This window comes from Neofelis nebulosa, chromosome 15 (assembly GCF_028018385.1).
Source record: "Neofelis nebulosa isolate mNeoNeb1 chromosome 15, mNeoNeb1.pri, whole genome shotgun sequence".
Classification (NCBI taxonomy): Eukaryota; Metazoa; Chordata; class Mammalia; order Carnivora; family Felidae; genus Neofelis; species Neofelis nebulosa.
Window position 1 is genome coordinate 18526563 of NC_080796.1, and position 25502 is coordinate 18552064.

Sequence of the window (25502 nt, forward strand, 5' to 3'; positions counted from 1 at the left end):
ACAGCTCCCAGTCTCCCTGATTATTGAGTCTCAATTCTTCCATATTATATAGAAGGCTTTTCAAAATCTTTATTCCATCTCTTCTCAAGGATTATTATTAGCCAGGTGTCCCTACACTGTGCCCTTCAAATCCTAGCAGCCTCAACCACGTCTCATTGCACAGACATGCCATTGTACTGCAAGCCTCTGTGTATACGTTCTGCCTGGACTGTCCTCGCAGCACCTCTCCACCTTTAAGAATCAGCCCTCCCCGAATCTCCCTGGCAAACTCGATGGACCTTCCCCCAGGCTTCCATTGGGTTTTGTGCATTCATCTGTGATAGCTCTTTGCCGTGTTCGGTTGCAGTTGTTTGATTCGCCCCCTCTCTCCCTAACTGCAAGCTCCGTGAGGGTGAGGACCGTATCTTATGTTTCCTCAAGATTTGACACAGCAATCCCGTACACATAGTAGGTGCTCAGCTGTTTACAGAATGCATCCATACCCAAAACTAAATTCATCATCTTTTTTTCTTTTTTTCTTTTGAGAGAGAGACAGAGACAGCGTGAGTGGGGAAGGGGCAGAGAGAGGAGGAGAGAGAGAATTCCAAGCAGGCTCTGTGCTGCCTGTGCAGAGAGCCCCGTGTGGGGCTCGAACTCACGAAACCATGAGATCATGACCTGAGCCAAAATCGAGAGTCGGATGCTTAACTGACCGAGCCACCCGGGTGCCCCTAAATTCATCATCTTTATCCTTTCTCTTCTCCTTGTTGGGAAGCTGTGTCACTGCCTATTCAGTTGCTGCCGGTAGTATGTGCTATAACTGACAGCTTCCTTGAAACACGCACTTCCCTTGGCTTACATAACTGCACACCTTCCCGGCTTTTCTCTTCTCTGACCGCTCTGTTTTACTATACGATTTTAGGTATCCTGCGGGCATGTTCTAGATCCCCTTTTCCCAATCTCTTATCCACCACGTTCTCTTAGTTAACATACCTAACAGTCCTCCTTTCTTAGGGTCTCTTGAACCTTTCAGCCCCTTTGCTTCAAGGTCATCATTTCTTAGCTAGCTTACTGTAGTAAACTCCCTTTCTTTGTTCTTCCCATGTCTGCTTTTAATGCCTACCCTTTCCCGTCTCTTCCAACTGAGTATATAACATGTTTGTCTGAAAGGTATCCTGCTTAAAATCCTTCCCCGTCACCTTCAGGCTAAAATCCAGAAACCTATCTGTACTGGTATCTCAGTCTCCTTCTACCGAACTCCTTTGGTATGTGGTTTCTCTCTCTATAGACAGAATGTAATAACAGAGTATCTCAGTACTTTTCTTATTTTCCCTTCTAAATTTATAAGCAAGTTTTCGTTAAGCCCTTCGTCTTTACTTGTCCTGTAGCACCCAACCAAATTTTACAAAAATAGGGTCTCAAAAACTCAGTGGAAAAAGCAGCAATCTAGTTGAAAAATAAAGGTCCCAAAATAGAACAGTGGCCCTTAAATGGTGCCAGGACATTCTTAAATTAGCTCTAGTCCTTTGGGTATGTTGGTAACTTAGAAGGAAAAAAACCTGCTGGACAACTTGAGAGAGAGACAGGCACATCCAACCACATCTGGAAGCTCCTTACATAAGGCACAGGCTTGCACAAGAAAGCAAGAACATTCTTGCCCCTGCCGCTTTTCCCAGTTCCTTTCCAACTGCAGTGCCTACCTCGTTTGCACCACGACCCATCCTCCTCCTGTGAATATGGCTGGGCGCACGTAAGCATGACAAACAGGAGCTATGAACTAAGCATGTTATCCTTGCCCTTCACTGGAGAATTGTATTCAACCCAAAGGTTCCTCCTGTTGTGGGTCGTAGAACAGGACGTGTCAGAGCAGAAGAATTCAGAGAGCACGGTTCTATGACATCCAAGAACATGAACAAGAACATGATTGTTAGCATAAAATGTTGCATATAAACTAGAAACAGAGGCATGAAAAGCCATTGATTTTACAAGTAACTCATTATAAACTTTGAAATTCGATTTCAGTAGAAGAATGCAGAATCCTGATTCCAGGCAGTTAATGAAAGATCATAGAAGGAAGGTGGTGGGTGCTTTTTGGTTAAGGGTAAAAACTGATGCCACTTAAATTGATACAACCATCATATTTTCTTCTGTGTTTTCATGCTTTTTCACCAATATCCATAAAAGAACATTAATTTCATCATTTTTGAAAACTAGGCAACCTAGGTAATGTCATAACTAGACACCGTTCATAATTTAGAGCTTTTTGAAAAGGGAGAAGTTCTCTAACCAATCAAATTCATCATTCAGATGTTATTTTTTCTGGTAGTTACATGTGAATGAAATGGGGTTTTATAAGTACTTATATTAATCAATAAAGCCAAGGGCTTTTACAGTCCCTAATGCATTCATCTGACATTACCTCTTGTTTTCCCTAGGTTCTACGCATTTTAGATCCAGTTACCTGTACAGAAGGCTCACCTGATAACCCATTTTCTGAGTCTTCACCAACCACCTTGCTTGCTACAAAGAAAAATATTGGACGATTTCATCCCTATACTAGATATGAAAACATAACTTTCAATTGCTGCAACCACTGCCAGGGAGAACTTATCGTCCTTTAACATTCAGTGTGTCGGAGGCACACCACAGGCACTTGCTTCTCTGGGAGCTGGAGTTCTTACAATGGTAGAAGTAATATCACTTTCTATTTAAGTAATCTATATCCCCAAAGATGTTTTATGTACTGGACCACAGATTACCCTTTCTTAATAAGTATCTCAGGGTAAGAAAAGAAGGAAACTGTGTAGCTATATTTAAAGGAGATGATAACTTTACAGTCACCGTATGATGCTTTTCCTAAAGGACTCTGAAAGAAAAAGATTCCACCTTTATTTCAAGCCCTAAGTTATATCTTGCTGTGTATTTAATATGAGCAGACTTAACTTTTGGTACTCTTAATGCAAGGTGGGTCATATGCGGCCACACCACTCATTTACTGTTGTCTCTGGTTAGTTTCTGGTTTTTTGTTTTGTTTTTTTACACCACAGCAGTACAATCGAATAGATGCAACAAGGGCTTGTATGGCCTGCAGAGCTTAAAATATTTCCTATCAGGTCCTTTACAGAAAGTTTTCTGGCCCCTACTCTCAAGGAATAATAGCCAGGGGGATGGGTGGAGGGAGTGTCCATTCCCTTTTTGGTGATTTTGTTGGGGCTACAAAGGAGGCTCATGGAAATACTGTGGGTGAAGGGACTAATATTTTAAAACCAAATGCTACATGTTAGGAAAATTAAAAGTATTTTACCAGCATGTTAGCAAGTGTTTCAGCAAAACATATTATGTTGGTTTTGTGTGGGGAATGCCATAGTTTGAATGGGTGCAACTTGACATATATAAAGAAAACAGATTCCACTGAGCTCATTTTGACAAATGCAACACAGTAGGAATATCCAATTTGATATAAAATGTGGTAGAGAAAGTTGAATCTTTCTGGAACATTGTACAAAATGAAAAATGAAATCCATCAATTAATTAATAATTGTTTATGATGCACCATCATAAAACACCCTTTTTATAGGTCTTTGAAAATATCCACAATATGTTTCCACCAGATTACACCACAGTAGGTGCAGAACTGTCTATCAAAAGAGAAATCTCCTGAAGACAAATCTGGTCAAATAACATATTTTAATGTCAACTTAATGGGTTTTTTTGTCTGACTCATCAGAGTTATACTTGGAAATGGCAATAAATTTCTCTACATTCTTTATTTTGTATATTGATTGAATGTGCTTGTCAAGTCTTCCTCTAACTTTTACTATTTATAGTTGATTCTTCAGCCTTTCCTTTAGGTTTACTTAGCATAAAACTTGAGGAAAACATAGAGGAAAAGCTTCATGACATTGGATTTGGCAATGATTTCTTGGATATGACACCAGAAGCACAGGCAAGAAGAGAAAAAAATAGTTAACTTCATCAAAATTAAAAACCTTTTTTTTTTTTTTTTTTTTTTTTTTTTTTTTTTTTATTTTTTATTTTTGGGACAGAGAGAGACAGAGCATGAAAGGGGGAGGGGCAGAGAGAGAGGGAGACACAGAATCAGAAACAGGCTCCAAGCCATCAGCCCAGAGCCCGACGCGGGGCTCGAACTCACAGACCGCAAGATCGTGACCTGGCTGAAGTCGGACGCTTAACCGACTGCGCCACCCAGGCGCCCCAAAATTAAAAACTTTTTAATCAAAGGACAGTATCCACAAAATGAAAAGGCAACCTACAGAACCAAAGAAAATATTTGCAAATCATATAGCTAATAAGGGTCTAGTGTCCAGAATAAAGGTCTACAACTCAGCAACCAAAAAACAAACCTAATTAAAAAATGGGCAAAGGACATGAAGAGACATTTCCTAAACAAAGATGTACAAAATGCCAATAACATATCAAAAGATTCTCAACATCATTAATCAGTATCACTTCATGCCCATTACAATGGCCACTTATCAAAGAAGGAAAATAAGCATTGACGTGGATGTGGAGAAATTAGAACCCTTGTACGTTACTGGTGAGAATGTAAAATGGTGCAACCACTGTTGAAGACAGTATGGTAGGGGCGCCTGGGTGGCGCAGTCGGTTAAGCGTCCGACTTCAGCCAGGTCACGATCTCGCGGTCCGTGAGTTCGAGCCCCGCGTCAGGCTCTGGGCTGATGGCTCAGAGCCTGGAGCCTGTTTCCGATTCTGTGTCTCCCTCTCTCTCTGTCCCTCCCCCGTTCATGCTCTGTCTCTCTCTGTCCCAAAAATAAATAAAAACGTGGGAAAAAAAAAATTTAAAAAAAAAAAAAAAAAAAGACAGTATGGTAGTTCCTCAAAAAATTAAACACGGGCACCTAGGTGGCTCAGTCGGTTGAGCATCAGACTCTTGATTTCGGTTCAGGTCGTGGAATGGAGCCCTGCGTCAAGAATCCCGAGCTCTGCTTGGGATTCTCTCTCTCCCTCTGCCCCTCTCCAGCTCACGTTCCCTTTCTAAAATAAAATTAAAAAAAAAAAATCAAACCTAGAATTACCATATGATCCAGCAATTCACTTGTAGGTAAACACCCAAAAGAATTGAAAGCAAGGACCCAAATAGTTGTATACCAGTGTTCACAGCAGCATTATTCATGTCGCCAAAAGGAAGGTGAAAGTAACATAGGTGTCCTTTGATGGATGCATTCATCCTTATCCATTTGATTATCCATTGATAAGCAAAATGTGGTATATATGTGCAGTGGAATATTAGCCTTAAAAAGGACTGAAAATCTGGTATATGCTACAGCATAAATGAACCTTTAATACGTTACACGAAGTGAAATAAAAGGACAAAGTGTAGGTACATGAAATAAATTCATAGTGACAGAAGGTAGAATAGTGGTTATGGGGAGTCAAGGGAAGGCAGAACAGGGAGTTAATTATTACAGAGTCTGCTGGGATGATGAAAAATTCTGAAGATGGCAAGTCATGATGGTGGTACAATATGAATATACTTCATGCCCCTGAATTATACATTTTAAAAATGGCCAAAATGGTAAGCTTTGTTATATATATTTTAGCACACACACCACACAAAAAATTGTGCATATACTCATAACCACAAGCCAACAGCACACTTCTGCAATGGTTGAAGAATGTCAAGAATAGTAACAATAATAAAGATAACAATCAATTGAGCTAAACAAAAGAAAAAGAAAATGATCTCAAATCGACAACCTAACATCACACCTAAGGACCTAGAAAAAAAAGAGCAAACTTAAGTCCAAAACTAGCAGAACGAAGGAAATCAAAACTAGAGCAGAGATAAAATAGAGAACATAAAAACAGTATCAAGGAAATAGAAAATTGGTTCTTTGAAAAGACCCACAAAATTGACAAACCTACAGCCAGACTAAGAAAAAAAGAAGATGCAAATAACTAAAATCAGAAATGAAAGTGGGGGAATTATTACCAACCTCAAATAAGTAAAACAAACAAAAAGGAGTAATAGTACTTCAACAAATAAACTAGATGAAAGTGGACAAATCCCTAGAAACACACAAGTTACCAAAACTGACACAAGAAGAAATAGAAAATGTGAACAGGCCTATAACAGATTAAATCGGTAAAAAAAAAAACAAAAAAAACTTTCCAACGCCATATATTCTTATGAATATAGGTGAAAAAGTTAGTTCCTCAACAAATTCCCAGCAAACTACAACAGCACAGTAAAGGGATTATATACCATGACCAAGTGGTATTTATCTCAGGAATGCAAGGGTAGTTCAACATAAGAAAACCAACCAATGTAGTATATCATACACACACACAATGTGTATATCATACGTATAGGATATACACACATCATTTAAGAGGACAAAAGGGAAAAACTACATGATGATTTCACTTGATGCAGAAAGAACTTTTGATAAAATCCAACACCCTTTTATGATAAAAGCACTCAGAAAAATAGGGACCAAAGAATAGGAATAAGTAGAATAGAGTGGTACGAACTTCAACTTTATAAGCATTTATGGAAGACCCCACAGCTAACATCATCCTCAATAGTGAATGACTAAAACCTTTCCTTTTAAGATCAAGAACAAGACAAGGATGCCCACTTTTATCACCACTATTCTACACTATACTGGAAGTCTTAGCCAAAGTAATCAGTCATGAAAAAGAAAAGGAATCCAATTTGGAAAGGAAGAAGTAAAACTATCTCTATTCACAGGTGATGTTATCCCATATGTAGAAAATTCCAAGAAATCTACAAAAACTCTAGTGCTGATAAATTCAGCAACATTTCACAGTGTATCAATGCAAAAATTCATTTGTTTGTTTTGAATATACAACAAATTAAGAAGACAATTCCATTTGCAGTGGAATCCAAAAGAATAAAATATCTGTAAATAAATTCAACCAAGAAGGTGAAAGACTCGTACGGTGAAAACTGCAGCAATGTTGCTGCACTGAATGAAAAGACAGCTGTGCTATTATGGGTTGGAAGGTAATTTTATTAAAATGACAGTACTACCCAAAACAATCTATAGGTTCACTGTGATCTCTATCGAAATTCCAACAGCCTTTTTTGTAAAACTGTTGTGGAATATTCAAATGTTAAGTTGCTTTGTATCATTAACGATAACTGTAAGCAACCCAAACTAGTTATAACGGAATTTTAAATTATCTGGTGTATGCTGAAAGTGCCGTAAGAAGTTGAGACAGGATCCAGTGATTCCGTGTTTTCTCATTTCGGGTCGAGTGATTAAAGTACGAATACCCAGTTGACGAGAGCCGTGTCCTTTGGAGCTTTAACAGAACCCCTACACTGATTCTCCAGTCTCCAATCACACTTGTATGGGTGCCTTTGTCCTCCACCCTTTAAATGCTCTTACGCATTTTGAGTACTGTTCCTCCACGTGTCAGATTCCTGTATAGTCTTAGTCTTAAATATTTCACCATATCTACCAAGGTGTGTAAACTTTATAACATGCCTCAGAGAAAAGATTTTGCAATCATGCAGATCACAGCCTGTGAGCAAACTGCTCCCCTCTATACTTTAGTTTCCTCATCTGCAAAACAAGACCAGTAGGGTTGTTACAAGGATTAAAGCCAATGATTTACGTAAAGCATCTCCAACAATACCATGTACACCATAAACTCTAAATAAGAGCCAGCTAATTTTGTAACATACCAAAATTGGATGCATAATTACTATCTTCATTTTGTAAAGAACATGAGGAAGTAAGCCCACCCTATTCCTCAGCTTTTGCCACAGCTATTCAAACTTAAAGTTGTCATAGGCAGGATTTTGTTTAAGGCCTTGAACCAGGCTTGTTTAAGAGGTCACTACAGCTTTATGAAATGTTCTATTGCCATCTTTTTTTAATAATAAGAGAGACCAAGAACAGAAATTTTTCCCTTTCTTATGTTCTTTGCAGCTAGAAATGCCAATAAATTACAAGTAAAGGAATCTAGCGTTCATTCGTTGTACAGTTTGTTGCACGGACTACGGTATGACACAATACAGCAATGCGAGGGAAGAAATTTATTTTGTTTAGTGTTAAAAAAAAAAAAAAGATAAATTCACTGTCAGTATCACCAAAAGATAAATAGCATTTCCATAATTTCAAGTATGACCAAAGCACACAGGCCATTAGAAATGATATATAAAATTCTGAGGGTAGCAGCTTCCAAATGAAGTATTTAAGATACTTTCAGTTGTAATGATCAGTAAAACGAAAAGCTTTGGCTTCCGACATATGTAGGTGGCTCTGCAATTGTTTCGAATGCTTTGCCTCTAGTCGGAGCTGTCTAGTTCTTTCTCTGACAGCTTGTTGCTCTGCTAGTTTTTCGATCCGTTTCCTTCGCAGCCATCTGTAGAAAAAGATATGATCAGAACTGGTGAGTATACACCTCTCTTTTGCTGTAAAGTTACTACTGCAGGCTATTAAAGGAAATTGAGTTCTTTACATTGAAATGCTATAGTCACAACAAAAATTATTAAAGTACTAACTGAAAAATTTCAGACTTATCCCCTATGATCACACAAGGAAGCACAGTCACATTTGCAATCAAATACTTAAAATTAAGTTTCTCTTACAATGAAACTGCCAGCTAAAAAAACTGGGTTTTTAGTAATAAATACAATATTTCACATGTGATAAAGGTCCTATTCTTTTTTTTAATATGATTTTCTAAGCAATCAAGTATTTGATAGATTCCAAATAACTTATTTTTTGCAACTAGCTGTATTCTAAAACATGGCTCAGTTAGGTTAAGAATACCAACATACAGAAATATTGCCTTACCACTTGCAATGAGCACTGGGTGTTGTACGTAAGTGATGAATCACTGAATTCTACTCCTGAAACCAATACTGCATCGAATGTTAACTAAAATTTAAGTTAAAAAAAAAAAAAGAAAGAAAGAAAGAAAAAGAAAAGACAGAAAGAAAGAAAAAGAAAGAGAAAGAAAGAAAGAAAGAAAGAAAGAAAGAAAGAAAGAAAGAAAGAAAGAAAGAAAGAAAGAAAGAAAGAAAGAGAAAGAAAGAAAGAACGAACAGGTGGGTTACCTCGTTCTTGGTAGACATTAATGTGCTCTATGGTGAAGAAGAGTCCACATTCTAACCAATTTGAATCTATAACCTTGCTTAGGTAAAATAACCCCCAGGGGCGCCTGGGTGGCGCAGTCGGTTAAGCGTCCGACTTCAGCCAGGTCACGATCTCGCGGTCCGTGAGTTCGAGCCCCGCGTCAGGCTCTGGGCTGATGGCTCGGAGCCTGGAGCCTGTTTCCGATTCTGTGTCTCCCTCTCTCTCTGCCCCTCCCCCGTTCATGCTCTGTCTCTCTCTGTCCCAAAAATAAATAAAAAATGTTGAAAAAAAAAAAAAAAAAAAAAAAAAAAAAATTAAAATAACCCCCAAATAACTGTATACACACACATGAAAGTATATATGTGGTATGTGTGCGTATACACACTTGTTTTCAGAAATAACCCTAAACAACGAAATAACTGTGTCAGAACTGAATAGACTGAAGCATCTAAGCCAAGGTTGTGTGGTCCTGAATTAGACACTACTTTGAGCAAATTAACTGTAGTCATTTAGGGGTCAATTGGGAAAAAATAGGATTCTGGACTGGGTATTAGATGAGATCGTCAATAAAAATAAGCAGATTACAGAACAGTATAACCAGTATGATCTCAATTTATATTTTAAAATTATAAATGTATGTATAGAGAAAAGATATGCACTAAGGTACTAACAGTGATCTCTGGGTGATGAAAATGTGACTTTGCTGCCTCCATTTCCACAATGCACATTTACTGCTTCTGTTATGATAATTATATGTTAAAAAAAAAAAAAGGAAAGGAAGAAAGAAGCACAGAAACAAAGACAGAGACAGCAAAAAAGACAGGAAAGAAAGGAACTTCAAACAACTGGACTCATTCCCTCTCCCAAGGCCTGCTGGCAAAATTCTGAAACCAGGTCTGTTTCCTCACAATTAGTCAGGTAATACAAAGTATCCACCAGGTAACTGAAAAGATCAGGTTTGCCTTGAAAGTATGTGTCCAAAATCTCTTTTTCCATTTGGTTTGTACAGATCTTCCTCCTCAGCCTGTCTGTCTTTACATAAAAATATTTCTTGGGAAATGCAACTCTTTATTCAGTTTTTCTGAGGAGTGTATAAGAGAAGCTGTAAACAGTCTTTGGTCCGTTTCTCTAAGAAGTGAACAAGATAACAAATAAAATAAATGGCAGGCTATCAAAGGTTATCAGACTGGTGAAATATAAAATAATTTTGGTATTGAAAATATCTTGAAGAGGGGCGCCTGGGTGGCTCAGTCAGTTAAGCGTTGCACTCTTGGTATCAGCTCAGGTCATGATCTCACGATTCGTGAGATTGGGACCCACATGGAGCTCTCTGCTGACAGCCCAGAAGCTACGAGGGATTCTGTCTCCCTCACTCTCCGCCCCTCCCCCATCTCCAAAAATAAATAAACATAAAAAATAGAAATTACCTTGAAGAAAGAAAGAATGGTATATAGATACAATGCATAGTATGGAGCTAAAGAGTTTTCTCAGGTTTTAGAAGTGTGGACTTAAAACTGAATAGATATGTAATATAAGCAACAAAATATTTTGTGGTATTTTTTTTCCAAGCTTTCTTGACGATATAACTCTCTACAATGACTGTGAGAAAAGGGGAAACATGCCCTGCCTGTGACTTACTGTTTAAAGGCCCTTTCGCGGCCTTCGGTCCCTTTAAGGAAGAATAAACATTCCTCCTGCTTTCGTAGTTCTTCTGTCTTTCTTTCTCTCAGCTGCTCTTCGTGCTTTTTTTTAAGCCATAATCGAAAAGCTTGTTGTGGATCTCTGTTTTCCTGCTGGTTACAAAAACAAGCTTTATTTAATTTTCAATACACCAAAACAGCTTTCTGAGGCGCTGACTACAGGACCCTACAAGAATATGTGTTCCACTCATCAATTTTTCTTAATAATGCCAACCTCGCTACCTGCACTCCTAGCATCCAAACAAAATATATCGCCTTTGACTCGCACCACTGACTGCCCCCCGTCAGAAAACCCAACACTGTATTCAATGCCATCCAGCGCCTTTCAAAAGTCTTATTGAGGTAAGCAATAAACGAAGAAGGTTTAAATGCAGTGATTTGCAAACTTTTCAATGATGAGAGCCCTTTGACAAGTAAAGTAATTTTTCACACTGGCACAAAAAATAAAACAGGGTTGAAGAAAGATTGGGATAGGCAATATGAGTGGAGTTGAGGTCTTTGTAGCAATTCCTGAAGGAGCTCCCTGGAATGCAGTTGGAAAACTAATGATCTGACACTTCTGTTATTCATCCTTTCTTTTAAATTCTGTCTTTGTTTTTAATGTTTAAGAGCATCTAACTACCAAGCTCATCTCCAAACTGTAACTACTCTTATGGAGGGCGGCCATAAGGACTTGCAACCATAAGAATTTTCTCATCAGGATAACAGCCGTGAGGATTTTGTCGTAAGTAAAAGCCAGTGGGAGTAGCTTATTGTATGTACAGTTCCTCAAACTTCACGATGGATCCTATCTTCAGGGAATTTTCACAGTTGAAAGAGCTCCTCTGTGAGAGAATAAAGAAAGCAAAGGGACAGATGTGGCGTGAGGGGAAAGCACGTCTCATCCTATGGATGCCTGGCTGAAACGCAAAGGACCTTTCCTTTATGTATTCACTTAATACTTTCCCCAAACACGAGCTCTATGATACAGAGCATACACTTCTTTCATCTTGCATTTTCCTTTATCTATCACTCCCATTGCCAAGTGTGTTCCATTTTAATTTACATAATTTATGTAACCTAGGATCTTTGATTTGCAATGCTGAAGTTTGTGAAGAGGACCCATGGACCTAAGGATCATCGCTGAACACCTAGAAGCCTGGGAAGGGCTGGAGATGACTAAAAAGGGTTCATGCTGGAATTCGAGATCAAGAGAGTCAAGGATTCAGAGGTGACCAGGATTTACTGGTATCTCTGTTCATTTATTCCTTCAGCACTTACAGCTGTCTACCACATACAGTATATACAGGCACACTGGTACGGGGCTGCATCGGTGGAAAAACCAAGGTTGCCCCTCTTCCGTATCCTGTGACTGCACGACACGGTGGTCCTCATCACACGCAGCTACTTAAATAAAATTTAAAATTCAGTACTTCACTCACATTAGCTACATTTCAAGCGCTTAATAGCCATGTTGTGGCCAGTGGCTACTTTACTGGACGCCACAAACAGCATTTCCATCATCACAGAAAGTTGTACTGGGCGGTGTTACTCTAGATGAGGAAGATGAAAACAGGATCGATCGATTGATAGGTCAGATTCAAAAGAGAAGTATGGTGAGGAGAGAGAGCAGTATGGGGGAGGTGAGGAGAAAGATGGTATGTAGACAGAAAGAGAGGGGGTAAGTTATTGGCTGTCTGGAGGAAGGGTATTTCAAGCAGTGGTAACAGTAAGAGCGAACGATCTGAGAAGAGACTGTGTTTGGTGTGCTCAATAACCAGCAAAGAAGTGAAAGTGAAGCTACGGCAAAGTGGCTGGAAAGAGGTAGTAGGAGACGAAGTGAAAGAAGGCTATGGTAGGCGACGGCAGGAACACTAGGCAGGTTTTATTTTGAGACGAGAAGCCACTGGAGGTTTCTAAGCATAACGGACACAATCTACTCTGGGGATTCTCTCTCCCTCTCTCTGCCCCTCCCCCACTCATGCTTGCTCTCCCTCTCTCTCTTTCTCTCTCCAAATACATAAATAAATAAACAAATAAATATTTTCTTTTAAAAAGAAGCTCTGAATTGTATTCTTTAAAAACATGAACCATGGCTGAACGTAATTTATTTCAAAAAATGTTCATGTTAAAAGGCATCATGGTTATGTATTTCCCTTCGGAATTTTTTTTTCTTGATTTGAAGTCTCAAAGATTAACTTTAATGAGAAACCATATCATAAATGAATCGTATTCTCAAGAACTTTTGTGAATTTTGTCACTTTGAATTTGGACGCTTAACTGACTGAGCCACCCAGGCACCCCCAGTTCGAAGTTTCTATTATCCCCAAGTAGGACACAATAGAACACTGAAGCGTACATTTATTTTTATAAATACCCTATAAAAATATTATGTTGGGCTGAGTGCCACGAAGCCTGAGGGTCCACCATCCCCTGGGAAACTGCAGGCAGTGCACTCACAGCTGTGTTGCTCTTGGTCACTGAAACGCACGCTCCTCTTGTCTGCAACACTTTCCAACGTTACAGCAACGTGCTGTGCCTCTCCCCTCCCAAGCCTGAATTCCCCGCTTCCCTCAAAAACTTCCCTACTTTCTCCCTCGTGATTCCCATTCGAAGATATAAAAACTCCTAAACATGTCCATTCTCACAAGATACCGAGAGGGCCCTGCACTTAAACCTCCCGTGTTACCCAAATCCGGACTCTCCCCCAAGACGCAGTTTTCCTCTCCCAAATAGACTCCGCATTTCCTGCCAAACTTCAAGTACTTCACAGGTCAGGTGCAGAAGTTAGGACACACCCCTTCATACTCTTCAGAACTCTGTGCCTCTACTCTTCTAAGTAAAGCCACACTCCTCTGACATTTACACCATTTGGCTCCCTTAATTTCACGACCTCTGGTCATTCAACATCCAGCCTCACAGAGTTCTCATTTTCTCATCTTCTAGGCCTTTCTCCAGGGCCCTTGACACCCAGTCCTACAGCCACAGCCACATCCCCACAAACTGGGGATGGAGGGCGGCCATGAGTCTTTGAAATCACTGATCTTCTCATTCTCCATGCTAACCATAAAATACATCTCTCCAGTCACGTTTCAACAGCTTCACCCGGATGTTTCGTAGGTACCTCAAACCCAACAAGTGAAAAACTGAAATAGCCGTTTCCTCCACCAGTGTGTTACTCTCTACTGCTCCAGTGAGTGGCACCATCATCCACCGAGCTCCTCAGAAGAGAAAATTGGTATATTCTCTTTAAACCTCATTCTCCCTCACACACATATCTAATTCATTACAAAATTCCTCCAGTCAGTATTTCAGAACATCTTAAATGACTCACATCTCTCTCCCTCCCTTTCTCCCCCTCCCTCTCTCCCCCTCTCCTGTTACAATTCTAGCCCGAGTCACTATCCTTTCTCCCTCATCTACAACTACATCTGCTTTTCAGTTGCTCTCCCCACATCTGCTCTTGCCCCCTTCATTCAGTTATAATAATTCAGTCAAGACTATAAACAGAAAATTCACAGAATATACACATGGTCATATGTACTCATGAAGAAAAATTAAGAAGATAAACCACATAAAGTGTTAGTCAGGATGTGGTAAACATTCGCTCTTACACACCGTTGGAGGGACTATCAATTGATACAACTTTTCGGGAGGTTAATTTTTGCACATTTAACTAGAAATTTCACTCTGGACACCCAGTGAGTCATAGATTCCACTCTTCAGAAACTCTCCTACAGAACGAACATGTTCACTACAGCACTGTTAGTGAATAGAACAATATCAGAGCCAAGCTGAATACCCACAATTGAGGATTTAATAAATTATCTCTGAACAGAACACTATTCAGCTACTTGAAAAGAAATATCTAAATGTAATGACCTAGAAATAGTCTCTGAAGAGTTAAATGGAAAAAAAAGCAAAGTGTATCATAAAATTTTGATTTGTGAGACTGTAAATATAAATAAGACTTGGAAGACTTGCACACACTCTAAAAGTGCGTAGCACTAGGAGATGAGTCAGGGGAGGGCACAGGACTGAATTTTCAGTTTTTTATTTCTATGCTTTTTAGAAAAATTGGTAGGGGTAGGGACGGTTTTTTGCTTTGTCTTTGGTTTCCTGTAATGTTTCCAATTTTTAAAAACTACATAATTTGGTGTCTTTAATTTGTTAGCTTTCATGTAAGATTTAGATGTATCTATTCTTTTAAAAAAAATTTTTTTTGAGTATAGTTGACACACGATAATGTCACATTACTTTCGGGTGGATAACATAATGACTCACCCTCTCTAGGCTCACCACAAGTGTAGCTGCCATCCGTTACCACACAACACTATTACAATATCCTGTACTGGATTCCTCACGCCGACCCTTTTCTTGCCATGACTTATTCATTCCGTAACAGGAAGCCTGTACTTCCCATTCCCCTTCACCCATTTTGCCCATCCCCCTACCCTCACCTCCCGGCGCTGGCAACCACCATTTTGTTCTCTGTATTTGTAGGTCTGACTCCTTTTGTTCGCTCATTTGTTTTGTTTTTCAGATTCTACATTATGTGTGAAATCAAACGGTATTCGTCTTTTCTCCATCTGTCTATATGTCTATTGGTTTTTTTTAATTTTTAATGTTTTATTTATTTTTAAGATAGAGAGAGACAGAGCATGAGTGGGGATGGGGCAGAGAGAGAGAGGGAGACACAGAATCTGAAGCAAGTTCCAGGCTATGAGCTGTCAGCACAGGGCCCGACACAGGGCTCGAACTCACAAACGGTAGGATCATGACCTGAGCCAAAGTCGGACGCTCAACCGATTGAGCCACCCAGGCGTCCCTATTGTTTTTTATATGTTTATTTATTTATTTTGAGAGACAGCACAAGCATGGGAAGGGCAAAGAGAGAGGCAGAGAGAGAACACGGGGCTCCATCCCATGAACCGTGAGATCATACCCGAGCTGAAATCAAGAATCCGGTGCTTAACTGACTGAGCCACCCAGGCACGCCATTATGTCTGTTCTTAAGTAGACCCATTCTGTAGAGTTTGTGTGTGTGTGTGTGTGTGTGTGTGTGTGTGCATGTGCGTATGCATGTGTATGCTATCTTTGTCCTATTTGAATAGCAAAGTTATAATATCCTGAAAAAACATATTGGTAGTTTTCCATTTCCTGTGCTATAAAAGTCTGAATAAAATAGGACTCATTCGATTTTCACAGGCTTCTTAGAATTTAATTGTAAAGTCATCTGTATGTTGCATCTTTTGCAAGGGTTGCTCTTGGCCCACTTTTCCTACTTTTTCCATAGGTTCTTATTCTGATATTCTCATTTCTTGCTGTAATTCAGCTTTCATATATGTACCAACTTACATTTCATAGAGAAGATTTACTTACTCTGCTATTCATGTCTTCGATTTGCTTTGCTCGCTGAATTCTCCTCATTTCTATGACCTGCTCTCTTTTCTTTTGCAACCATGCTTTAAATACCATGTCATTCTCTTTTTTCTTTTCTTTTTCTTCTTCTATTTTTCGTTGTTCTTCCTGGTGGAAAGAGTTATCAAAAGACATTCATGAAAAACTAATAAAATTGTATATGAGTTATCAGAGTAGGGAGATATATTTCGAGATCTGAAATTAGCATTCTCTGCTCCTAAAACTTTCCATCGGAAAATTGGGCTTCTCAAAAAAAAAAAAAAAAAAAATAGGGACTCTAATTTGCTTGGGAATAAAATTAAGGTTTATCAGATAAATGAAATTGGAGAGATAAATTCTACAATTACATAGATGTACAATATATGTATGCATGCTGTTCAGAAATTCCTTGAATCTCTCCTTCATTTCCTGGTTTACTTTTGGAATTAAACCCCTCAAATTGTAGCTTTGCCAAAGAAAAAAAAAAAAAGGCCACCACACTCTAGAAGCACTATATGGTGTCTACAGGAGCATCATAAATGTTTGAAACATTTTTACATTATTGTTAAATTTGTTAATTGTGATAAATGACATTGTGGTCATGAAAGAGAAGGCTAACATCGTCATTTAGAAATATATATTAAAATGTACAAGTGAGCAATAATGCTCTACCTAGGACTTGATTTAAACATACATCAGCCAAGAAACAAAGGAGATGAAGCAAATATGCCAAAATCTCAATGACTTTCAAATCTGGGTGATGGGGACACAGAGATTAACCGTACCTTCATATGTGTTTGAAATTGTTTATTGCACTGTTTAAAAATATTTTTCAACTAATATATATTCACAAAGTAACATTTTTTGTTATCAGAACGATATTTAGACAGTTAACTACAGGAACAAAATGAATTTTTTATATGAATTATTCAATGAATGTTAGAAAAGGAAGTTTCTTAAACTGGAGGAGGGGTACTTAAACCAGTTGTGTAGAGCTATAAAATAGTGACTAGGAGCAAAGCGGAGCATGTCAGGAACATATCACAGTGAAAATTGTACTGAGCTAAAAGTTAGGAGATCTGAGTAGCAAGCAGGCTGCGATCGTACTGTCGATTTGGTCAAACCACTTAACTCTGCATTCTCCTCTACAAGATGGAGTGAAATTAATGAGCTCTCAAGTCTCTCCCAATACTAAAATTTTATCACTTAAATGAACTGAATTATATAATGTATGCTTTAATTTTCTTCAAATGGTGGAATTCAGAGTTCTTTCTTTACATTTTAACAATATAGCAAGTCTTTCTAATTCCTTTTGATTGAACAAAATGTAAGAAGGAAAGAAAATATCCTATCCAATAGACAGCACAGAATGTCTTTTAAAATACCGATATACTGGAAAGGTGTGTATAATTTTGTGACAGAATCCTGGTGATACTCGCCTTTTAAAAATACGTACATAGGGTGGCTCTGTCAGTTGAGCATCCGACTTTGGCTTCAGGTCATGATCTCACGGTTCATGAGTTCAAGACCCACGTTCGGCTCTGTGTTGACAGCTCAGAGCCTGGAGCCTGCTTCAGATTCTGTGTCTCCCTCTCTCTCTGCCCCTAACATCCCCTCCCCACACCCCTCCCCTGCATTCTGTGTGTGTCTCTTTCTCTCAAACATTAAAAAAAAAATTTAATAAACATATTTGCATATATGTGAATAAAGACTAAAGTTTTCTATTTTGAAATACCTATATACTATTTTCTAAGCTCTAAAAAATGCTTATATAAAAGGTGAATTTATCACAGATTAAAATTTACATTTATTTGTAAGTTTCTTTTTACAAGAAGGACCTTGGGTAATGTGAAAGGTGAAATAAAATGGATTCACCTTATGTCAAGGAATTTTAAAATGGAGTCAGGGGCCATTAGGATGTGGGCCTTATGCAAGTCCTCACTGGGTATAATCATAAACTTTTGAATTGGGCCAAACTACCAATATAACAAGGATTCTACCAGTACCCACAACCTGCTACAGTAACAGACTTTTTCTCAGCAATAGCCTTAGCCACCAATTATGCGTAGCCAAGATTAGTTTTCTGCTGTCAACGCCAAACAAAATTCTTTGTAAATAACGTAAAGAAGCATTCTTTTTTTGCCTCTAAAAACGCTTGACTTTTGTGCCCTAGTGGACATAATTTGGGTTGCTGCCCAAATCTCTACTCCCCAAATTGCAATTCTGAGACCTGAAATAATAAGTGCTTTTGTTTTGTTTCAGTTCTGCCTCTTTTCTCAGTTGATGATGTCTTGCATCAATACAGACAGTATGGTAAGATGATTATCTTTCTGGAGGAGCTTTTAGATATTACACAGAAGATATCAGCCGAAGTACAGATAATGCAGTTGCCAAAGAAAACAATGGAATGATGCACATAGAACAGATACAGTATAGCAGCTCAACTCAGCAAATATTTTGTTGGGTATAAACAAGGAAAGCCTTCCCCTGAAACCAACTAAAAAATATGAAAAAGCCTTAGCATTTCCATACAGTCTTGAGCAAGCATATAAGTAATAAAGACCATGCCTTGAGCAAGTGCGTAAACCAAGGGAAATTTAGTTCTGAGGATCCTGCGTGAGAAAAGTGCATCTCAGCACCAAGAGGATCAAAATAAAAACGAAACTATTTCTGAGTCACACCAGTTCAAGATTACTCAGTCCAGTAGTGAAAAGACACTGAAATTCTATAAAAACCTCTCATATAACATTTATAGAAATATACAAATGCACTTACACATTTGTGTGTACAGCAAACATTATTATAGTTCATTCTCAAATGTTATTTTGTATGGTCATCAAGTTTGGCGTTAGCAGATCCTTTTAAGTACTGCTATAAACCAAGCAAACTAAGTCTGCGAGTGACAGTTCAGATATTAGTGGCCAAGCAAGCTAAACTTTATTTAGTATGCATTTTTTCAGATTCCTGCCTGAGCATTCTATAGGTTATAAACCCTTACTAACTTTGTTTTTCACCTTTTTCTGCTAATATGGGCTCCTTATTGAAACACCAGAAATTTCCTTGATAATTTCCTACATAATTCCTATACCATTTCTCAATAGACACCAAGAAAATAGATTCTGACTCCTATTTTGCTCTAAACAAGTTGAATGATTTTGGTAAAGTTAATTAAACTTCTAGACTATAGATTTCTTATCTGTAAAAGGCTCTTTAGGGATTCTTCTAATTGTAAAATTCTATTTACCTGTGATCCTGCTGAAGTTTGGCCTTTACGGTCAGATATTTTCTGGTTCAGCTTAATATCATCAGGTATCCAGTAAAACAGAGAACTGGGGCACTGATTTAAGTCATTTAGAGAAAATTCACCAGTTTTACTACCTGGAGTTTTCATTAATAAAACACAGTTTTATTCAAGAGCTATGAAAAAAAGATCCCAAATGAAGTAAGCATTGCTAAGAGAGTCACTCAGAATGGAGTGGAAAGGGCTTGAGGAAGCAGGATCAGTGCAGGTCTCTCCCTGCAGTTCTCAGTTCTCAGAACAACGGGAACTTCTGACTCTTGCCAATTGCACCCAGAACTCCTCCTTCTACTTTGAACTGAAATAGAGATAATGTAACACCTGTTAGCTAAATAGTCAATTTTGTATTAGATAGTTTAAACTCTGCCCCCACCAATCATAGTTCTTTCAAAACAAGTTACATGACCTTGTGGGTTTTGTCTTTATAAGCCTGCACTCCCCACTCATAATTCAAAGCACTGTCAATGTTGGTTGACCTGTGTTTCCCAGATTGCAATCCCAAAAACTCCAAATAAACGCTCTGGTTGCTTCACAGCCTCTTCTTCATCAACATTACTGGGCATAGTTGGTAGGATCTCAAGTACCTGACCTCTGTCTCCAGTGTTGCCGCGGATTTGAGTCAGGTACCAAGAGTCCATTGCACTCCTACATACCCTTGGTGGCTTCAAGTCACAGTGATAAATCCTCTTGGTCCTGAACCTCCCATCTTGGTCAAGGTTCAGGCCTTTAATTGGATGTCCTCTGTTGCTTGCTCCTGTCCTCACTCATTTTTGAGGGGAGGATTCCATCTTCACTCATTCTGAATGGAATATTTGGGTTTCAGGTTCTTGGTAAGTACTCAATTATGGGAAATAATTTTTTTTTAATTTTTTTTAATGTTTATTATTTTTGAGAGAGAGAGAGACAGAGACCAAGCAGGGAAGGGGCAGAAAGAGAGGGAGGCACAGAATCCGAAGTAGGCTTCAGGCTCTGAGCTGTCAGCACAGAGCCCGACGCGGGGCTCGAACTCACAGACCGCGAGATCACGACCTGAGCCGTAGTCGGCTACCCAACCGAGTGAGCCACCCAGGCGCCCTGGGAAATAATTCTTCTAAGGAGCTTCTAATATTCAGCCCCCTATTGTAACTCCTGCAGTATTTATGTTAAGGAATATGGTCTTTCTTGCTGTGAATTTTTGCCCCATTGGATCAAATTACCCAAGAGGATTTAAAACTTCATTGGTCAAAATGGACACTTTGGATGTCCTACAGCTAGTTTACTTGCGTGCACAATTGGAAAAGGCTTATAAAGACAACCAAATGGGATGCCTATTTCAGTTGGTACCTGGGGGGTTTCAAACATAGTCAGGATTTTAAAAATCTCATCTTTACAAAATGCCATTTCTAAACTAACTGAAGCAAACAGACAACTTTAAAAAGACCCGTCCTCTCTGTCTCAGGCACCGTCTCCTTCCCTTCCTCCTGCTTTGCCTCTGGGCGTGCAACAGCCCTCTTGCACCAAGGACCTGCCTCTGGGGCCATCTTCCTCCTTCCCTCTGTCCCATCTGTGTACCCTCCTCCACTTCCTCATTCCAATTTTCTTGCCAGAATTCCGGGGACAGCTCTATAAGGATCTTCACAGCACACAAATAAAAATCCTTAGTAAAAAACTTTGGTCATCTGAGCAGTTAACTCAGATTAACTTAGCAGGTAACTTGGGTTACCTAACTTACATTAGGTTAGTTAGTTAACCTAACGTAAGTTAGTTCATCTGCCAGAAACACAATTCGGATCCGCTATTCTTTTGAGAAGAGCTTGAATCATGCCTGAATCACAGTGTACATTTTAAAATGAAACCATAAGGTTTCTGTCTATAGCTACCTATATGTTACATATGTCTACATATGTATGTGACAGTGATGTGACATTTTCTAGCTCTGATGGCACTGTCAAAGTTAATTTATGAAAAAGGTCCATTTAATTGGATTAAAAACAATGAAGTGCTTCCATAAATTAAGTAGTCAAAAAATTCCCAGAAATACAAAAACCACTAACCCAAATCTTCCTCAAGTTCACATGATCTGAGACAATCCTTGATAAATAAATGCTAGTTTAATGAAGAACAAATTGCTGGTTACCAGAGGGGAGGTGAGTGGAGAACTGGGTGACACAGGTGATGGGAGACTGAGGAGTAGACTTGTGATGAGCACTGAATGTTTTATGCAAGTGTTAAATCTCTACACTGTATACCTGAAACTAATATTACACTGTATGGTAATTGGAATTTGAATAAAAACTTTAGTAAGAAAATAAAAGCAAAAAATGCAAGTTTATGTTTGCTGGTTTAGTAAAAACAGGAATGTTTTCAGGGTTATCAGCATCACAATGAGGCAATGGAGATACACAACTTTTTCTACCTGGGTTTACTAATCATAAAAGCTCATGCTATTTCTGTTTCAAAATCTGTCAAGAAAAGAACTAGCTTAAGATGATGATTAGCTGTTTAGTGTTTTAATCCAAGTATAATTACTAAAAGCAAGCAATCTAAGTAAATTTAAAGGAGAACAAAGTTTATGCTGAATTAAACTAGATAACAAATGTTCATTAACCACCTAAATCATTTCAAAATATATAGCACAACATACTGAAATATTGATTGCTAAACCTAAGTTTATTTAGTTTTGGCTTTTAAATTTTTTTTACAGAAAGACAAAAATATATAATATTTAGGTCTATTTAATAAACAAACCTATGCAAAAAAAATTTAAATGACTAGGAGAGGGATTATACTTCTAGAAACTATGGAATGATGAGGGGCGCCTCGGTGGCTCAGTTGGTTACGTGTCTGACTCTTGATTTCAGCTCAGGTCATGATCTCAGGGTTTGGGAGTTCGAGCTCCTTGTCGGGCCCCGTGCTGGCAGTGTGGAGCCTGCTTGGGATTCTCTTTCTGTCCCTCCCTCGTTCTCTCTCTCTCTCTCTCTCTCTCTCTCAAAATAAATAAACTTAAAAAAAAGTGACTTATAAAAATTATGAAATGATGAAACATATTTATAAATGTGCCAGTCCACAATGGTTTCTTAGTTTTCACTAGGAATTAAGATTCTAAGAGTTAAAAATTCTATTTAGTATTTTTGAAAGTAAAACTACTAAAATTCAACAAGGATGTAAGAAAATGACTGTATATGGAAAGTAAGAGAGGAAAAGTAGAGTGTGTGTTTTTGGTAAAAGAAGGTATGGGGAAGAAATGAATTTTGTTGAGGGAAATGAAAGTGATTTTGTCATAAATCTGATTATTTCAGAAAGAGAAAGAAAAAGAGACAAACTAAAATAGACACAGAAAGTTGTAGAAGGTTCATAGGAAAGAAGTCTTGGAAAAGGAATTTCATGTGTAATCAAGCTGGCCAAGGTTAAAATTAATGTATTTAAACTTCAGTTTTGATATCCAAAGTACACTAGTGCAAAATTTTGGTTTTCTCTGTTGAAAGGACAAAATTTTCTCGGATTGTTGGCCTGCCCTTCATAAGAGATTGTACCCAAAGTTTCTTTACTTTTAATGTAATCTGCCTAGGAAACAGAGTCTATGTTTTGTCTTTATCACGTCTTTGATGACTTGGGAAAGCTGAGTCTTCTTCTCTGTTAAGACCAGCTAAGGATTTTGTAGCTGACTGTAATCTTCTGTATTTGTCCCTGATAATTTAGGTAAATGGATAATGAAGTATTGTTTTATAATTTTCTGTTATCCTATTGGGTCAAGTGTCCAAACATTTTGATGTTTTTTACAAACTCCCCCAAATCAACTTCTAAATGAAGTCTTTTTTTTTTCAACGTTTTTTGTTTTTTATTTTTATTTTTGGGACAGAGAGAGACAGAGCATGAACGGGGGAGGGGCAGAGAGAGAGGGAGACACAGAATCGGAAACAGGCTCCAGGCTCTGAGCCATCAGCCCAGAGCCTGACGCAGGGCTCGAACTCACGGACCGGACCGCGAGATCGTGACCTGGCTGAAGTCGGACGCTTAACCGACTGCGCCACCCAGGCGCCCCTTGATATGTTAAATCACATGGGAAGCATTGTCAAATAAGAAATAATATTAAACTTTCTTTATGTAACATCTGTACAGTGTTCCAAATACTGTGTGAAATCCCTAGAAATCTATTTCCTGATACAATGTTATCAGTCATCATTTTAAAATGTATGACAGGGGCGCCTGGGGAGCTCAGTAGGTTAAGCGTCTCACAGTTTGTGAGTTCGAGCCCTGTGTCAGGTTCTGTGCTGACAGTTCAGAGCCTGGAGCCTGCTTCAGATTCTGTGTCTCCTTCTCTCTCTCTCTCTGCCCCTCCCCTGCTTGTGCTCTATCTCTCAAAAATAAATAAACATTAAAAAATTTTTTAAATAAATAAAAAATAAAATGTATGTCATAGGGGCACCTGGGCAGCTAAGTCAATTAAGCATCTAACTCTTTTTTTTTTTTTTTAATTTTTTTTTTTTTAATGTTTATTTTTGAGACAGTGAGAGACAGAGCGTGAACAGGGGAGGGGCAGAGAGAGAGGGAGACACAGAATCTGAAACAGGCTCCAGGCTCTGAGCAGTCAGCACAGAGCCCGACGCGGGGCTCGAACTCACGGACCGTGAGATCATGACCTGAGCCGAAGTCAGATGCTTAACCGACCGAGCCACCCAGGCGCCCCAAGCATCTGACTCTTGATTTCGGCTCAGGTCATCATGTCATGGTTCTTAAGATTGAGCCCCGTGTCAGGCTTCACCTACCTGCTTATGATTCTCTCTCTCCCTCTCTCTCTGCCTCTCCCTCTCCCACCTCTCTCAACATAAACTTTAAAAAAATAAAAAAATAAAAAATAAAATGTATGTCATAAAAATAAGCAACCCCCACTGCAAATGCCATTATAATGAGAATGATACCCATTATACTTAGCATCTGTCCTCCAGTAGATTAACCTTTTATGAAACCCTCTTGCGGTCTCCCCCAGATGTCATCATTTCAAACTATCATTCTCTAAATCCTGCCTTCTAAACCCTTACCTTCTGATGACAGAGACATCTCTTACCCTCTGGGCCCTTTGAAATATGGCAGTTGAATTTTATCTAGCTGCCACCATCTCAAGGACACAAATATGTTCTAGTAATGGCTTGCATGTTTTCTCACTGTGCAAGAGCCTTTCCTAGTCATGGAACTATGGCCTCAGTTCCATGGTAAATATTATTGGAGAAAATAAGTCCAAACTGAGGCATACCCTCGGAACCTCACAGTGACTGAGGGAGCTATTTCACAAAACAAATATCATAGGCCATTTGCCACATCTGGCCAATATTACAACATTTTTGTTGCGCATATCATCCCCAATACTCTGTCACTGTAGAACAAACAAATGGAATAATTAAGACCCCCCAACTGGCAAATCTTACTGAGTCTTTCGGTCTGCTTTGGTCTAAAGCCCTCCCCTTCAAATTATTTAACCTCAGATCCACTCTATTTGGTAAACACTAATTATCTCCCTTTGAAATCATTACCAGAACACCTATGAGGATGGCCTACTACTGAAAGGAAATCCACTAATCTATTGCAAAGATCTTATCAAGGTACTTGAAACTAATACCGAGCTCATACAGCAATCTTTTCGCAGCACACTTCTGGGTGACAAACATCTTCAACATCATGATCTCCCACCTGGACATTTGCTTCCTGGAAATGTCACCCACACAAGGATGCCCTCCAACCTCACTGGGAAGGGCCACATCAAGCATTTGTTAACTAACCCCCAGGCTGCTAAACTTAAAGGTGTTGACCCATGGATTCACAGTTCTTATTTAAAAAAAAAAAAAAAAAAAAAAAAAAGGCATCCTCTCATGACTGGACATCCCCACCCACAAGAGATCTCCAACTAAAAATATCCAGACCCACTCAAAATCAACAATCTGGGTGAGAAGCAGATGGCACCTGAGGTAGACAGACAGCTTTCCCAAGAGTCATGACCAGGCCTGTATATCTCACAAGAGACTCTTCCTAATGCCTCATGGCCATGAAATATTTGGAACAATCCTTGTAGCAGGC

General features: G+C 38.8%; 2 protein-coding genes and 1 long non-coding RNA gene across 7 annotated transcripts in view; 1 reads left to right on the top strand and 2 right to left on the bottom strand.

The window, feature by feature from the left end:
- BLZF1 (basic leucine zipper nuclear factor 1) overlaps positions 1–3748 on the top strand; it is a 30217-nt gene extending 26469 nt beyond the window's left edge. Inside the window, exon 7 of the mRNA XM_058700809.1 lies at positions 2415–3748. Coding sequence (XP_058556792.1) covers positions 2415–2600 — 186 coding nt within the window. The 3' untranslated portion in view covers positions 2601–3748. The remainder of the gene's footprint in view (positions 1–2414) is intronic.
- LOC131495718 (uncharacterized) lies at positions 3648–4578 on the bottom strand. The gene is made up of 2 exons (XR_009254080.1): positions 4209–4578; positions 3648–3968 (listed from the first exon to the last, which is right to left on the bottom strand). It is a non-coding gene; the product is annotated as an uncharacterized LOC131495718 (long non-coding RNA).
- Positions 4579–8017: 3439 nt separating this feature from the next.
- CCDC181 (coiled-coil domain containing 181) overlaps positions 8018–25502 on the bottom strand; it is a 29023-nt gene continuing 11538 nt past the window's right edge. For 2 of the 5 annotated variants that reach the window (XM_058702119.1, XM_058702122.1), the window contains exons 4-6: positions 16139–16285; positions 10716–10870; positions 8018–8361 (exon numbers count right to left, since the gene is read on the bottom strand). In XM_058702119.1, the coding sequence (XP_058558102.1) occupies positions 8202–8361; positions 10716–10870; positions 16139–16285 (462 nt within the window). In that variant the 3' untranslated portion in view covers positions 8018–8201. Of the gene's footprint in view, positions 8362–9419; positions 10206–10715; positions 10871–16138; positions 16286–25502 lie in introns of those variants that run through there. The other 3 variants (XM_058702120.1, XM_058702121.1, XM_058702123.1) reach the window with 3 other exon arrangements.